This window comes from Amblyomma americanum, chromosome 11 (genome assembly GCF_052857255.1).
Source record: "Amblyomma americanum isolate KBUSLIRL-KWMA chromosome 11, ASM5285725v1, whole genome shotgun sequence".
NCBI lineage: Eukaryota > Metazoa > Arthropoda > Arachnida > Ixodida > Ixodidae > Amblyomma > Amblyomma americanum.
In genome coordinates this window covers 85,589,717-85,606,176 of record NC_135507.1, presented here as the reverse complement: position 1 = coordinate 85,606,176, position 16,460 = coordinate 85,589,717, and the positions used below count along the sequence as shown (strand labels likewise).

The following is a 16,460-nucleotide window of genomic DNA, read 5'->3' as shown; positions in this document are numbered from 1 at the left end:
CCCCACTTTTTAAACGCATTTTTTCAATTTTTGGTGCGGGTTATATGCGAGTAAATACAGTATCTACTGCATTATGGCATGCAATTCTCATTAATTAAGAAGAATTTGACAATGTTTTGGTTAACTCGGAAAGGTGGCAAAGCTTGCATGAGCGGGGCAGTGATGATGATGAGTGAGCGATTCGGAAGTCTGGCCAACACAGCATGAGTGGCGCTCTGTGCCAGCTGAAATGCAGAGGCTCTGTACTCATTCCTGTGATCAACAGTCGAGGACGACAGGACGACCTTTTGTTTTTTGCTGCGCCCTGCAATTTACTTCTTTAGTTTCATGGTATGTGCATCGCGAAGTGTGCTGTTAGCATTCTGCGTGTTACTGCAGAGGCTGTAATACATTTAGAATAGGTCGTGTGCGTGTATATAGGGTGTGCTTTTTTTGCAATGTGCAAATGTGTATGCGCGTGTGAGGTACGAAGGGAGGGGAGGGGTGACTGCTGAAGCTTAGAGAACATATATATACCGGGTGTCCTAGCTAAATGTAACCAAGCTTTTAAAAAAAAGATGTATCCTAGCCCCAGTGAAACTAACTGAGGGTTGTTAGAGTAGCGTGGCCTAGTCTGTAGTATTCAAAGATAATTAATTATTAATTAGTTAAGTCTGACTAGGTAATTTTTTAATTACTCATTTGAGGAGCAAAGTGTCAATGTAAAAGTTGAGATCGTCCCAAAAAACCACTATCAGCACTGTTTCCATCAAGGTACGATTTACATAGCTTCACTTGTTGGCCTTAAAAGAAAGCTATCACGTGGCCAGCTGCTCGGTCACATCTCTGCCCCAATCTGCACGCAAAGGGTCATCGGGGAGAGGACTTGAGTAAAAACGGATTTTGTTTCCTAAAACGCGTCTTGGGACATTTAAATGGCACCCACTGTCACATGGGCGCTTTTTTTTTATTGAGCGAGCTAGGGTTTAAGGCCAAAAAAAAAACTACTTCAAGTTAAGTTAACGGTATCTTGGTGCAAACGTTGCAGTCAAATGTTTTTAAAGTGATCTACAATTTTTCCATTGACACTCAGTTCCCGGGGGTACTAATTAAAAAGCATGCTAATTATTCTTAACTAATTAGTTAACTTTGAAGAACGAAAAAATACTGCAGACTAGGTCACGCGACTCTAACCAACCCTCAGTTGGTCTCACGTGGCTAGGACCTTCTGTGTTTTTTAAAAGCTTGGTTACATTTAGCTGGGACACCTGGTATATCTTAGGTCAACCAAGAGATGGAACGGCAAAAAATAGTTATTGCTATGCAGGTCCCTCACACCAAGCAATCAAAAGTATAGTATCTCTCCTTTTTGTTTTCCCTAAAAAAGAGTTGTGTCAATGTGGGACACTTCGTTATGTTTGTAATTCTGGTCTCCTCGATAACATTACATTCGGTTAATTTGAACATTTTCTCCTACCACATGACCTCTAAATTGATGGCGTTTTACAGCATCAATGCACTTTATTTCATTTAACCCCCAGAGAGACAATTTCTTTTTTCTGCCACCTGCCACCTGTCAACAAGCCATAAAATCATTTGAACGAGACCTATTTGTCTTACACCAGACACAGAATGCCAGAAAACACATGACAAGCTGGACTCATCATGAGCCAGAGATGACAGTTGATGAAGATTATTATCGTTTATGGAGTTTCAACATCCGAAAGCGACTCAGGCTACGGGGGACACTGTAGTGAAGGGCTCCAGAAATGCCGAGCCTGGCTTTCCAAGTCCACAAGAACGTTATTGCAATCAGCAAGATTTGCCCCACTGTGCAGCTTCCAGAGCAAGCACAAACTTTACCCCATGCACCACGTGGGGCTCATGCCCTCCCCACTACCCCCAGCTCTGCAAACAAGGCTGCGCAGAACACAGGCACGTCCCCAACATTGTTTTTTTCATGCAAGTGAGTGCACCCAAGCATGATACCACTGGACATCTTCAGCAAGTTCTTCGCCAGGAGCACGGGTGCCTACGTGCGAGAGCAGTAACAGCTACCATATTTACGCGCATAATTTGCGCACTTTTTATTAAGAATTTAGGGCTCCAAGAAGGGGGTACGCAAATTACGCGGGGATCTCGCAAGCGCGACTTAAAAAAACTCCACAAAGGTCATAACACGCAATATAGGTATAGTGTATGTTGCTGCGTATACGTCAGCACCCAGACCCGCACCCCACGCTGGCCGCCCCCCGAAAACAAGTTCACTCTAAATGAAAGGCCGTGCACCCCACCCCTCGCGGGATGGCATGAAGGTGCATGCACGAAGCTGAATAAGACACTAAAACAGCGTCATCGCTTGCGGCCCAGCCAATATTTCGGTAGTTCCGGATTCTGTAAGTTTGTTTTCGGAGCTTCGTCCGGAAAAGCAACCGCGAATCAATAAATCAATTATCACACCACACAATTCTTTAACAGTACCGCGCGAGCGTCGACCAAACTACTTGTCGGCGCCTTATCCCGGCGCGAAGCTGAGAAGCCAGCGAGAATAGCCACGTGCGCACAAGTTTTCCGACACAACGATTGTCGTCTATGGACAAACTTGTGCGCACGCGGTTATTCTCGCTGGCTTTGCCGCTCTGCGCCGTGATAAGGCGCTGACAAGCACTTTGAAACTTGCCGTATAATTGTGATATCCCATCGCAAGACACGACCAAACAACCAAACACAAGCCGTCAGAGCCACCAAGAAAAGCGTAGCCGGCAGTCGAGTCACATGCATCAGCCAAACAAACAGCGGTGTTGGCTCTTCTATCAGCTGCCGATCCTCCCCGGAAGTGCTGCTGGCTGTTCTGAGTGGCGATGCCGCTAGTGGCACCGCGATTTTAACAGCGGCCCCTGACACCACCATGAACGCCCAGTGCACAAAAGATTCAAAAAGCCTTCCGAACAAACACGCGGAATAGCCGAATGCTACTGGGTAGAGCCATAGGGTAGAGCCCGCGTGCATGGTGGTGGTCTAGCTCAGCGCGGTGTGTAAAATATGCGAGTAAAATATTTTTGTAAACCCGGGTGATAAGTTAAGGGTGCGCAAATTATGTGAGGGCGCAAATTATGTGCGTAAATACGGTAGATGGCGGCCAAGTGAGTGGCCACCCTGGGAAGAATTCAGCGTGGGAGTGCTGCCTGTGCACATCGTGGTTTAAACAACCCTGCCTATAGCTGCAGCAATATTCCTGGGTCTTGCATGGGGAGGGGTGTACGGGGAGTGAGTGGCGTGAGTGGCTGCTGCGCCCACTCTGTCACTTGTGATGTAATCAGAGCAGCACCGCAGTGTTTTGCTAGATGCGGACAGCATTGCGAAACACTGTGATAGCTACTGCAAGACTTCCTGCATTTGTGTTGCATGCATGTGTTGTAAGCCCAGTTCAGCGTAGGAAGCAGTGGCTAGCATTGTGCAGAAGTGATCTAGCCACTACATTATTACCTGCCTCGTAGATGTTCTGATGGCGTTGTAACTGGAGGTGCTTGGTCGCCCTCACCGCATAGCGCCAGTTGAGGCGCGTCAGTGCTGTCTTGTCTGCACTGCAGTTGCACTGTTCTGGCTCCCTCGACTGTCATTATTGTTTCTTTAGTTTTGCCAAGAAAAACTAGTGCTTTGGCTGCTGTGGCTTGTGGTGTGTTACTCACCAGGTGACACCATGACTTGCGGACAGCCATAATGAGGGCACTTCCTTCAACGTTGTACAAACATCATAACCTTTGAAGTGCAGGGGTTTCTGTCGTGGGTTCCATCTAACACCTGAGTTCTTTAAACCGCCTTTTCATTTGATTTCCCAAGCACCTAAGCTCATACAGTACAACTCCCCCAACTTTCTTTCAATGAATTTACGACAAAAACATCACACAGTACTGCTATTGCCCACAGCAAACTGTGTCACTGTTACTGTCTATCAGTATGACTAAATACAGACATTTCATGAGAGGCCACACATCTGCACATACTGCTCTGTCTTCATGCCTGACAGAGAGGCGCAGAGGTGGAGAGAGACAACGGGGCTTCTCGGCACTTCTCGACAACCGGCACAGTTCCCAGAGTCCGGGAGAATAGAAAACCCCTGCTCTAGTGCCTCTATTATCAGACTGCAAATGAATGCCAGCCCTAGAGACAAATCTAGACATGACGAAATTGGGAAGAGTGGCAGGAACGGAAGCTCACCCGAAGTAAACTCGCAGATAGGCGGCATCTTCCCTGGGTCCTTCAGCACGCCGTGCTTCTTGGCCTTCTTGCGGTCGTAGGATGCCTGGCCCAGGCTCTTGTTGAGGTTCTCGCCAATCGTGGAGAAGGAGCGCAGCACACTGTCCAGGCCTGCATCGTCAAATGTGCACAATGCAGGGTCGCTGCCACTACAGAAGGTGCTACGCTTCTTCACTGGCTAGACTACAGGGTATGGAACTTGCAATGCAAGCAGCAAAATGCAGTTCACGCAATCATCGTTAAGCTTTCAGTATGCACAAAAATAAATTTAAAAAAGAGCTAAAGGTGTAGAGCAAAAGATTGCCAATGCCATGCTCTTGGGATCAAAGGGTGCAGTGTAATTTCTCCGCATGTTGCTAGGTGTAAAACAATGCGGAGGTGCAAAACTATGTGCACAGCAGTCATGTAAGTTGCATTTCATTCCTTCAGCAGAAAGCAGGGCAAACAACTTGAGAGGATACTAAGTGCACCCTGCACTAATATGGGCTTTGCAATCTAGATTGACACCAGTACCACCTTTTTAAACTGCAGCAAAACCTCGTTAATTCAAAGCCATTAAAACCATGAAAAACATTTGAATTAAACGACACAGCAAAAAAAAAAGAAAGAATGGGACCCAGGAGAGAGAGAGAGAGAGTAAACTTTATTGTTCCAATTGAGAGGTTTGGTTGCGTGCCCGGAGACTGCCGATGTCTTCCAGGCTGAGCGTGGTTGGCGCCCCTAGTCCAAGGCACCACTGTCCCTGGCCATCCGGCATGCGTGGCTCACTAGGTCCCTTTGGACCTTAAGCTGGCTGCTGGTTAGCCGGTCCTCCCACTGCTCCGCATTTGGGTCTTTATTATTTCGGAACGCTACATTGTGTGTACATGCCCATGTGATATGATATAACATGGGGGTTGCCCCGCACCATGGACATGTATCCCTATACTGCTCTGGATACATCTTTTATAGGACATGAAGGTTGTAGAAGGTCCCTGTTTAGAGTCTTCTCCAGCATGTCGCCTCGTATTGTGTTAGCTGAGGGTGTGGCTGGGGGTATTTGCGCCTTCTGCCTTTAATGAGGTTGAGGATAGCTGCGTACGTGAGCTCCACCGTCATCCCCGGGCCGTCCGAGGCATTTGACGCACCAGCTCGGGTAGTGAGCTCGCGAGCTAGCTTGTCCGCCTTCAGATTGCCTTTGATTCCGGCGTGTCCTGGTACCCAGTAGATCCTATGTTGCATATTTTCATTGGTTCGCTTCGTTTTCAAGAGTATCTTTAGTGCTTTCTTATTGATTCTTCCTGCCATGTAGCGTCTGCACGCTTCCTGGGAGTCAGTTAAGATTGTGAGAGATTTGTTGGTGCGATAGCCCTCGGCTGCCGCTAGGGCTACGGCTATCTCCTCTGCCTCAGCTATCGTTCCATCTCTCGTGGATGCACCGCTGATGAGGTCACCTTCCTTCGTTGTTACAACCGAAATTGTTTTCTTGCATACGTTGGGACCCAGGAAAAAAATTTGTTGCGGGGACTTACTGGCTTTACTGGACGAACTTTGCAATTACCATATACGGTTGTGTATAAGTTTAGCCCTAACTATTCATTGCAGAATGTGCGCCCACCTGCTAGGAACGTAACGGGAGGAGGATTTGGTGCTAATACCTGCAATTCGTGACCAATGGGAGGTATAGGAACTTTCACAGCCACGTTACCGTTTTGATCACCTCCATGACAGCCTACATGAGTGCAAGATGAAGGCTACAGCCATCCATGCCACTGCTTCCTGGGTGCTGTCGATGGGTGCCAGAGGCATGATTGCATTCTGACCACCCAGCTACAAACCATCCATGCTGCTGTATCTTCCTCGGTGCTGTTGCCTAGTGCGAGATAAAAGTGCTAACCTTGATGCGGACACTTGCTGCACCACCGCCAGACACTTATGCATGCAGTGAAGCCTGCCGCCTGCCATCCAAGCGGCCGCGGCTCGGTACTGGCTGGTTCAATATACCGGTTTTATGGCCAACCGTGTTCGATATATAAAGTAAATATTGCATGTGTTCCTTAAAAATATTTAGGAAGGCATCAATGAAGCCAATAATTAGTAATACCCATGTCCGTTATATCAAGGTTCGGCTGCAGCACGAAAACACAAGGATGAGAGCAAAGAGCGGACAAGACAAGCATTCAACTGCTTACCTAGGCCTGCCCAAATGCATAGGCATCAGAAATTTTGCAACTCTTATCGTTCCCGGTTGTTACAAAACTGGGACTCCAATCAATACTGCAAAGCTCATCTACAGCATGTGTCTGCAGCATCAAGCACTCCATCCAAGCTTAATAGGCCAGAATAAAATGAAAAGCACCCAAACAACTGGGGCTGCATCACCTGCCATTCAGACAACAGACAGTGTGGCAAACATCTCCTCCCTCACCTGCACTCAGGATGTTGGTACCCGCGGCGCCATGGAACCGAATGCGACAGGGAGCTCCGCTGTGCCCCTGCTGCTGCTTGAGCAGACGACCACTGCCATCCGACTGGTCAAAGATCCACATCTGCAGGCAGCTTGGTCAGTCACCGCAAAGCCAAAACAGAGGACTGAGCAAAGCAACACAACTGCATGCTTACACAACAAACGATGGGCACGCGCTACACCCAAAAAAAAATAACAGACATGGTGGCAGTGGTGATGATGTTAATGTCCACACAGTAACAGCCTTAATTAAAACAATCATTCTTCCCGTTGCTCCGTCCGTGTCATGTAGTGGAAAAAAAAAACTGCACCTCTCATGACTGCATCGCAAGGCCAGTGCACTCTTCAAAACATCACAAGTAGTTGGATTATGATACACGTCTCAGCTCAAGATCCATCAGGGAACACAGCATGAAAAAAAAAAATGTCCAATGGCAAGCCAAACTTCTCCCACATGAATGTGCAAATGTGGCAGTTGGTGATGTTTAAAACAAGCATGAGCCATCTCTGCATATTTCCGTGGGATCTTTAAGAGGATACCCAAGACGTTGAAGACAGACCGTAATTTGGAATATCTACTCTTGAAATAGGCAAGCTCGAAAGCAAACAGGATATCTACAGTAGATTCCCTGCGACGAAGTGCTAAAAACGTGAAGAGACCATGAGAATTTGCTCGTTCTATCAGAAGCATGTCAAAAACATATATTTCAGCATGCTTTGAGTGTCAAAATATCTGTCGCATGAGAACAATGAATAAAATCACTTGACACTAATATGATAATTGTAAAGGAGCCATTTATTGCAGCGCGCATGAATTGAGCTTAAAGTGAGGGCATAAACTGTGTGAAACCAGCTCGCACCATCCTACTGGAAAATGGCACTGGTTGCGTCTCTTTTCCATGCCATCTTTTTCTCTCCCTTCCACAGTGATCGCTATTCGTGTATTTTTCCTGCTTTTCGTTTTCCTAACGGATCCAAACATGCTCAAGGATGCCCAACTAGCTAGCTATGTGGCACAGGCTCCGAAACCATTAACCATATTTTTCTCTCCATTTTATCTCACTCCTGCAGCGGGGCTGATATCAAAAATAAGAGAAGGTGCAACGCCCAACTTTTTGTCCACCTCAAGTGACCTGCACGTGGCGCTGGTATCTGGCCATGTCAGATCTATGCACCGTGAAAACCCTTGTGATGCCTGAACCTCTTGTGATGAGTTGAAAAATCAGCTTCCATCTAACTGTGCAAGCGCCGTGCCAACTATCTGATGCACTCTGCGCCCACGTGCGTTTTCATCCGCCAGGGGCAACGCACAGCACATGACGCGCAAATGATGCTGACATCTAACCATGTCAGATTGCAGCGCCATGTGTCGGCAGCGTTCAAGAGCCCTGCCTTCCTTACCAGTACCCCCAAGAACGTTTCCCCACACATTCACATGAAGGTGCGTGAGGGTGAAGTGGGGGGGGGGGGAAGGCCCACCTTGCAGGGATAAGCTCTTGATGTAGAAAAGCTCTCCTCAGAGGTACTTTTTCATGCGACTATAACTTGTCTTGAGGGTACACCTACGCGGAATCACTGTGGGTCGCAGTCGCTGTGGAAGTTCATCTTAACCAAAGGAAACTTGAAACAGATCATCTTAAGAGAATTTTTTTTACGCCGAGTCCATTTTGGTCATCTTATCTGAGAATCCATCTTCACCGTGTAGGTCTTGCTCGGAGCCTACCGTATTTACATGCCTTGTGAAAGCACTTGATATTTTTGTGCGTCAAAAAACAAAACCTTTGCTAATGCTATATCACCCCGCACAATGAACATCCTCCCTAAACTTTTGTAAATTTTTTGGGAGGGGCAAAAGTATTTTTTGGCCTGTTTAATGGACAAAGTTTTGAGGCTCCACTGCTTACTAATGCACAAAGCGTTGCAGCCACATTATACAACGAAAACTACTTCCTCACATTTTAACTGGCCTTCTAGCCACTGTAACTCGGCTTAAACAGAGCAAAGCCGTCGAGAACAAATGTGAACAGGCAGGGTGAAGAACACCCAAGCTGCCAACCTTGAGTGAGTTGTCGGGTGAGGAGGTGAGAAGCAGGGGCTCGTCTGGCAGGAAGCGCAGACCCGTGACCGCCGACCGATGGGCATCGAGAATCTGGCTGTGCAGAGCACGCTTCTCCAGGTCCCAGACCGCCACGTGACCGACGGGGCTGCCGGTTGCCATGTGCGAGTGCCCGTCTGCGTACAACAGGAGGGAGGTCAACCGCCACAAGAGTCGTGCACACTTGAACAGACTGAGTGGTGTGCCATCTTTGCTCAGGCAACAGTGTGCACGCAAGAGACTCGGCGGATAGTGCGCAGCACCTATTGACGGCCTTTATTCTCCCACTTCAGGCCTGAAAGCAAGGAAAGGCAGCTGACGTAGGCCTTCAAGGAAACTGGCTTCATCAATAATGCAAAAGTTACCAAGACAATGTTAAATCACCTGCAGTCCTTTACCGACTGTTCTGTAGAGTTCTAAACAGTGGGGCCTCAAAGAAAAAAAAGAAAAGCTTCTAGAAATTTGTACGTTCCCTGCCTCAAATAAATAAAATGCATTAATGTAGAATATAACAGTTACAATACCATTAAGCAAAAATAGAAGGCTTATTAAATTCACAACTAAGTAACAGGTAACAGATTTTTCACAAAGCATTTAATCACCAACAGATGCTCATTTCATTTCCATCTTTTCATTTCATTTTAATAATAATAATTGGTTTTGGGGGGAAAAGAAATGGCGCAGTATCTGTCCAATATATCTTTGAACCGAGCCATAAGGGAAGGGATAAAGGAGGGAGTGAAAGAAGAAAGAGGTGCTGTAGTGGAGGGCTCCGGAATAATTTCGACCACCCGGGGATCTTTAACATGTGCTGACATCGCACAGCACACGGGCGCCTTAGCGTTTTTCCTCCATAAAAACGCAGCCGCCGCGGTCGGGTTCGAACCCGGGAACTCCGGATCAGTAGTCGAGCGCCCTAACCAGTGAGCCACCGCGACGGGTTCATTTCATTTTTATCTTGCTTTTAAGACATATTTAATATCTTAAAAAGGAACAGTTACCACTCTCCAACCAATGCCTGGTTCTTACTGAACAGCCGGTGATGATTCACCACGATACTGCCACTGGGACACTGACACAATAAGCAGGAGGCAGCCTACGCCCATCCCTCACATTCACTACTCATTCCTTAACCCTTCCACTGCAACGTAGGCAGATGCAACTGCCATATACCACCACGGATAAGTCGACTCCGAATATAAATCACCCTCGCACCCAACTAGCAGCCCTCGCAAGCAAAAAAAAAAAAGTTCATTCAAAGTACAAGTCTAAGCATACCTGCCCATCCTGTCACTGCACTTTTTGTTAGGCGATGTCGTGCAGGACGGCATTGTGGTATGCGTGCAAAAGCAAAAGAGTGTGCATTAATGCCAGCGCAAGGCCAGATCTAAGGTGATGAAACAGGGCCCTCACGTGCAGCCAGGTTGACTAGCTGCAAACAACCAGAGTGTTCCTGTAGTTTCGGATTCTGGTGCGAAACAAATACGCTCCGGAGGTTACCAAAGTTTGCACTCACACTGTCCCTTTGCCAGGAAAAGTGATTTCCAGTGCAAGCAAGCTGGGTATAAATGGTCGAAATTCGAATTTTCATCAGCGGAACCAATTTATATAGGAATTAGCAATTTCTTTTTACACATGCAGCTCCATGCAACATGCCGCGAACGGCGCTCGTACTAGCCATGGCTAGGGTGAACCTATGGCATAATGCCAAACACAAGTCAATGAGTTTTTTTTTTTATTTAATGACCTTCCAAAGGTGGAGTGGTCGACTTATAATCGGTGTCCACCTATACACAGACCCAAAGTTGATCTATGTGCGGGGTCAAAAGTAGTTTCGACCGAGCCACATATATTATCACGCCCAGTGCGCACATAATTACGTAACAGTTGTCAGACACGGTGCTAAGGCAAGTCTGCTTAAAAAACAGAAATCGGAATGCACAGGAATTTGAACAGGAATGCGCAGCTCAATGCAATAAATGCGCAAAGCCAGCAGTCAGAGATCAATAGAGATAACAGGCGATAAAACGTCATCATCGTGTGTAGGCCAGATGATTGGGGCCAATGGTTCGGTAGTTTCGGATTCTGGCACCGGAGATTACCGGAAGTACACGGGAGCACTGCCGTGCCAATATTCCCACTTCTGCCTTGCACAGACCCGCATGCATTCTGGTGGTCTGGCGCAGCAGGGAGCATACAAGGCATGCAAGTAAAGGTTGCTTTTTTTTTTTTAAAAACCCGGGCAATAAATTACGGGTGCGCAAATTACGCGAGTAAATATGCTAGCCCATGTGGCCAGTCATACGCACACAGAAGCGGTTTCATAAGTTTTTGCAGGACTTGTTGCCATTTCACTTCGGCCAAGATGATAGTCACTAGCAGTGGTGTGTGTGGTTTGCATCTCTGCCCGATGGACACTGAGATGCCATCACAACCTCGGCTACAATACAGCACGCCTTTCAACCAATAAGCAATCCTCCACACACTGAGGTTGGAAAACAACGTCACCGCAGGACGGAAGTTTGATGTGCCAGAAAAGTGCATGGGTGAATGTAAAAAACAAAGAAGCAAGATCTTGTGTGCACTGCTACACGCCGTTTCTTTCACAGACTTCTGGACAATATCCTGCTGTTAAGGAGGCAGTTGCTGCTGCTTGCCACTGCTACTTCATGCTGCGCACTGCCCAATGCTGCGACGTTTGTCATTTTTCCCTTCCTTACTCTTCATTGCATTTTTGCTGTCTTTCCTTTCTCAGCAGCCCAAGTTGCCTTATTTCCATGTTCATAGCAAGCTTAATTTTTTTTTCTTTTTCTGTGTGAATCGCGCGCTTTGCCTCAAGGCAACAAGGTCATTGAAAAGTTGGCTCCTCCTCAAAACTCATGAGTCTCGTGGTTAAGACGTCTCAAAAAACGACGTTTAATCGTCTAAAGTTGATATCCATTTGCCTCTGACTGTTGGCCTTGCGATTGCACCATTATCCGTCTATGGTTCTGATATGTCCTAGATTGCAGGCATGCTGTGATGTCGTAGTTCCGTGGAGAGTATGTCGCTGATGCTCTTTGCTAAGCCCATTTCTTTATCAAAGATGTCTTTACAATAACGAAAAAATGCACACTCACCTATGGAAAAAGAAATGGGACCGCAGTTAACTTTACTATATCCAAGTTTACAATAGCGACGTGAAGCGTTTAGTGACGTGAAATGGGTTTAACCTTTAATTTTCATATCAGCATTATAAATCTATATCTCATTTCTAGCAAATCACTATCAAAGCGATCCTTCCTGAATATGTTTCCATGACGTGTCTTCCTTCGAATGCTTCAAGTTTCTTATACCTGTATTGCACATGATTAGTTGCTGCAGGCAAAATGCTGGCCTCCTTGAAGATACAGCCATGAAAATTATTGGCCTGCAGCTGTTCCACAACAAGTTCGAAGCCCAAATGGCTTCTTTTGCTTTTCCAACAGACTTTCATAACAGAAAACATTAGTATTTTCACTAGGGCATTCAGACCTGTACAGAAAAACTGGTGGGGCCTGAGTACAAAACCCAGGACAAATATCTGTCTCAACCAGAGCAAACCGGGGCTCGGAACTCCTTGTGTAAACTCAGGACACTGCCACAAAATCTGAGGATAGCTGGGAACCCCAGATGACGCTTCCTGCTTTGGTCTGACCTGCCAAGGGGACTAGTGCACTGGGATAGCAGTGCTGTGGCCATCTGCCATGACCAATGGAGCCCACAGAACCTTCCTAATCTGGCCAGTCACAATGAGGTGGAGAATGAGCTAGCTGCGGCCTAGTGCCCCCCACCACCTCCCCTTGACATGCCCGCCTACCTGTGCGAAAAGAGACAGCTGTCACAGGACCCCAGTCCTGCTGGAAGCGCATCAGTGTCTCGTCAAACTTGAGGTGGTGAACCACCGTTTCGCCGCTGGCCAGACCCACTGCAACCACATCCACTGCAGGCGACTGCGCAAAAGATGGGTACATTCAAGGAACTGCAAGCACCCTCTACAGACACACTGAGGAGGAGGGCAACTCTGCCAGGTGTCACAGTTCAATAAAATCCAATATACTAGCTGGGCTTTCGTTTATTCTGCTGACAAATCATGCTTCCCAGAGCCACAGATTTGGAGTAAAAGTTGAAATTTGTTATCCTGCCACTATGAATTCCACTCATGACTTTGGGGAGGACATTGAGTGCGGTGGGTTTACTACGCTTAATTTTCCACGCTCAGGCTTAGCAGCAATACATGTGCACTGCCGCCAACAATACATAATTAACTTAATGTTTAGAAATGCAATTCTTCGCCATCCATTCTGTTACCCAAAAATTCTCACCTAATGGGGCTGCAGAGTATCTGTGGATATGGTTAGTATGTAGTGGCAACACCAGTCTTCCATTTCGCACTCTTTTCTAGCTTACAAGAGATTTGTTTCTGCAAGAAATAAGCCTCTTCTGTCATTGAACAGAGGAAACCCATCAATCAAGGCTAACTTAAATCTGCACTCAGTATCTCTTTAATAGTCAGCACTTTATTCTTGTCGCTGAAACGTCGTTGTTGCTAGCCAGTCTGCACACCTCGTAGGACCTCTAATGCTTGACAAGCTTCAGCACTATGTGGACGAGTGAAACCGAACCAAAGCACAAGCAAAAATTCAGTTATAAGCTTTTGCAGTCTATAAGTGCAGTTGAGTTGCTTTCGCTAAAGACACCCCTGACACCTCAAATGAGTCAAAGTCCCGTTCACTGAACTGCACTTTTAGGCTTCCCATCCATTTTTGAGGTGACCAAGAATAACAACGACAGTGCAACGCAGCCCTGTTGTGTGTCCAAAGCCATGTTGTAGAACAATTTTTTTTTTTTCAAATTATCACTTCCGTGTCATAATCCATAACTGATTGCATGCATTCCATTGCAAAAAAGAGAAGACATTCAATATTCTGATGATGCCTCCCCTTATTTAGATGTCTTCTGTCTCCTCTATTGCTGTACCTAGTTTGTTCAAGTTACAAACCAAACTACTAGTCTATAAGAATGTCTAGTCAGTGCAAACCTTGTTCACAGACAGGCCAGTTACTGTAATTATGCAATCCTAATGTGTCCCTAAATCTAATGTGTAACCTATTCCTGAAGCCCACCCATTCAAAGCGTGGTTTCAGTCTGAAACTGAAACCACACTTCAAACATGTCATCTCAAGGTTTTATTTTCATCTAAAAAAGTGCGCAAAGGATTGTGAAAATACAGTGTTATCATTTTTATCTACTTTGCGTGTGTATGTGTGTGTGCGTGTGTGCATACATGTGTGCATGTGTGTGCTCGCATCAATGCAATCCTTGTGCATGCTTGTAAATATTAATTGTGTCTGCTATATTGCTTTACTATCCCTTCTGCCTTTCTTTCATTCCACCTATCACCCTCCCTGCCCCTTGTAGTTCTGTCAGTGGCAGATCCAATGTCCAAGAAACAAGTGGCAGTTCGTGTTGGCAGTAAGCATCTGTTATCGTAATTTTTATTATTTTTAACAAAATCCAACACCTCCATCGCCAGACCTGGCAGCCAATCTTACAAGTACGTTTATTTATGCCAGCTCTTTTTTTTCCTGCTCTGTAAAACATCACAGCAAGCAGTGCACCACATCACTTACCTGTTCGAGTGCGGTGACCGCGCTCCCCCAGCCAGCGAACGTGTGGATGAGCGTTCCGGTACGCACATTCCACAGTTGCAGCGGTCCCTGCTCGCTACCCACCAGGATCTTGTTGACGTACGTCACAGGGTGGAGCAGCGTGCTAGCTCGGAACGAACATGAGTCCAGCGACAACTCCAGGTACACCTCTGCAGATACAGCAAGCAAGCAGCAGTCATGGCAGTTGTCCGGCTCAGAGTTTTTGGACTATTTCTACATCAACTTATTGCCACATTCCAGTGACAAAGACTCTCCTTTCTCTGCAAACGGACCTTTTGAAAGCTAGCAAAGGCCAAAGAACGGCATACAGGCATCACTGGCACAGGCATCGCGGCACAGGACAGCCGCGGATCTCTGAGGTCAGATCACACTGCCCTCTATCCGCTCCCTGTCAGCAATCACGGAGTCCATAATTATGATATCCCTGCCACTGTCATGAGCATGAATCAAATGGTGCAATAAACTATTACATACTTGACTACCAAGTTTTCTGAGCAGTGATTACATCTATTACTGCTGAACAAACATCAACAAAGCCACAAATAAGGTTAGGAAGTTTGGTGAGAAAGGGCACCAACCGCTGATTTAGGACAGGGTTAAATGGAGATCAATGGCAGAGGCCTCAAGCCTGCAGTGTGGACTCAATCTCATAGTCGAGGGTCCGACATAACTTTGTCTGGTCAAGCACGGTACTGAACAAGTTGAAGGTCACTGACTGTGTCAAAGTTAGAGTTCGAGATGTTTCAGAATCCATATGGTTTGCTTGTTCACTGAGGTGGCCAAGGTACTGTCACCCTTTCAGTATGTAGTACAGCATGTAATGTAATGAAAGTAAGTAGATTGCAGGCAATTTCATATGGGGTTTAGAAACATCTCGAAGTGGTTAGTGGCGTTCAACTTATTCGGACTTAATCTTGCTGACGATAATGGTATTCACTAAACAAACTATCACCATCACCAGTGCATTCGATACAGCAAGGCTGAAAGATGTTGCATTTCTTTTTATAGGCAGGCATCAAGCTACATGCCAAGAAAAAAAGGGCCAACTTTTCCCGAGTGTCAACTGCAAAACACGCCATATCAGTACGGGAACCGCGGGTATTATTACGGCGACTCCAATATTCAACCCTCAGGTACATACCTGCTGTCTTGATCTCCCAAACAATGACTCTCCCTGACTCGTCCACAGAGATTAGGTGGTTTCCAAATGGAAGCAGCAGCTTGACTTTGTGTTCATGGCCGCTGAATGTATTTTGCAGCTGTGAATGAAAATAGCAAACATAATGAGAGCCACGTCACTGAAACGGCGCAATCTCTATTTCACCCACCTATTGCCAAGTGCTTGAAATATTAAAACTGTTTCTAATTGAAATGGCAACCAGAGTACCACAACATTCAAAGAAGCCCAACATCTTGCCTAGCAGCATCTTAAAAAATGATTTCTGCAAGCAAAAACTTTTCATTACATATGAAGCACACAAAGAACCTGCAAAAGAACTGAAAAGTTCAAAATATCCCTTAAAACAGAACTAAGCCATTGTGGAAATGGACAGATATGCATGCAAACATGCCAAGCACAGCTTTTTCTACACTTCGAACCACATCTGAGCGATTCGTGCACTGAAATATCCAGAACACCTTAATGCTGAATGGAACTTTCTGTATGACACAAGCACAAACTGAATGTTCACGGGGATCACAACATAAAAACATCAAATTCTTAAATGACAGCACTCGCAAACATGGCACTGTCCACTGCCTCGAAACCAGCATATCCGATCTGTTCCCACTCACTTCCCAGAGTCTAGCAAGTAGCTTAACTCCTGAAAACACACCTCACTTCCACGCAGCCAGGAATAAATTGTGTTTCCACTTGCTGTGTAGACGAGCCGCGAGTCTCCAGCAATGCAACCAATTTCATCGTTGTGTGCTTGGCCTGAAGCAAAACAGAACACAAAAATGTGAATTTCAAGCAAGATGTCATACAGGCTCA

General features: G+C 46.2%; 1 protein-coding gene across 1 annotated transcript in view; it reads right to left on the bottom strand.

The window, feature by feature from the left end:
* The window catches only part of LOC144111490 (WD repeat-containing protein 36), a 58,457-nt gene that overhangs the window by 38,500 nt on the left and 3,497 nt on the right, over nucleotides 1–16,460 (bottom strand). The window contains 7 exon segments of the mRNA XM_077644803.1: nucleotides 4,198–4,347; nucleotides 6,644–6,764; nucleotides 8,739–8,914; nucleotides 12,616–12,748; nucleotides 14,429–14,616; nucleotides 15,609–15,726; nucleotides 16,303–16,403. Of these exon segments, the coding sequence (XP_077500929.1) occupies nucleotides 4,198–4,347; nucleotides 6,644–6,764; nucleotides 8,739–8,914; nucleotides 12,616–12,748; nucleotides 14,429–14,616; nucleotides 15,609–15,726; nucleotides 16,303–16,403 (987 nt within the window).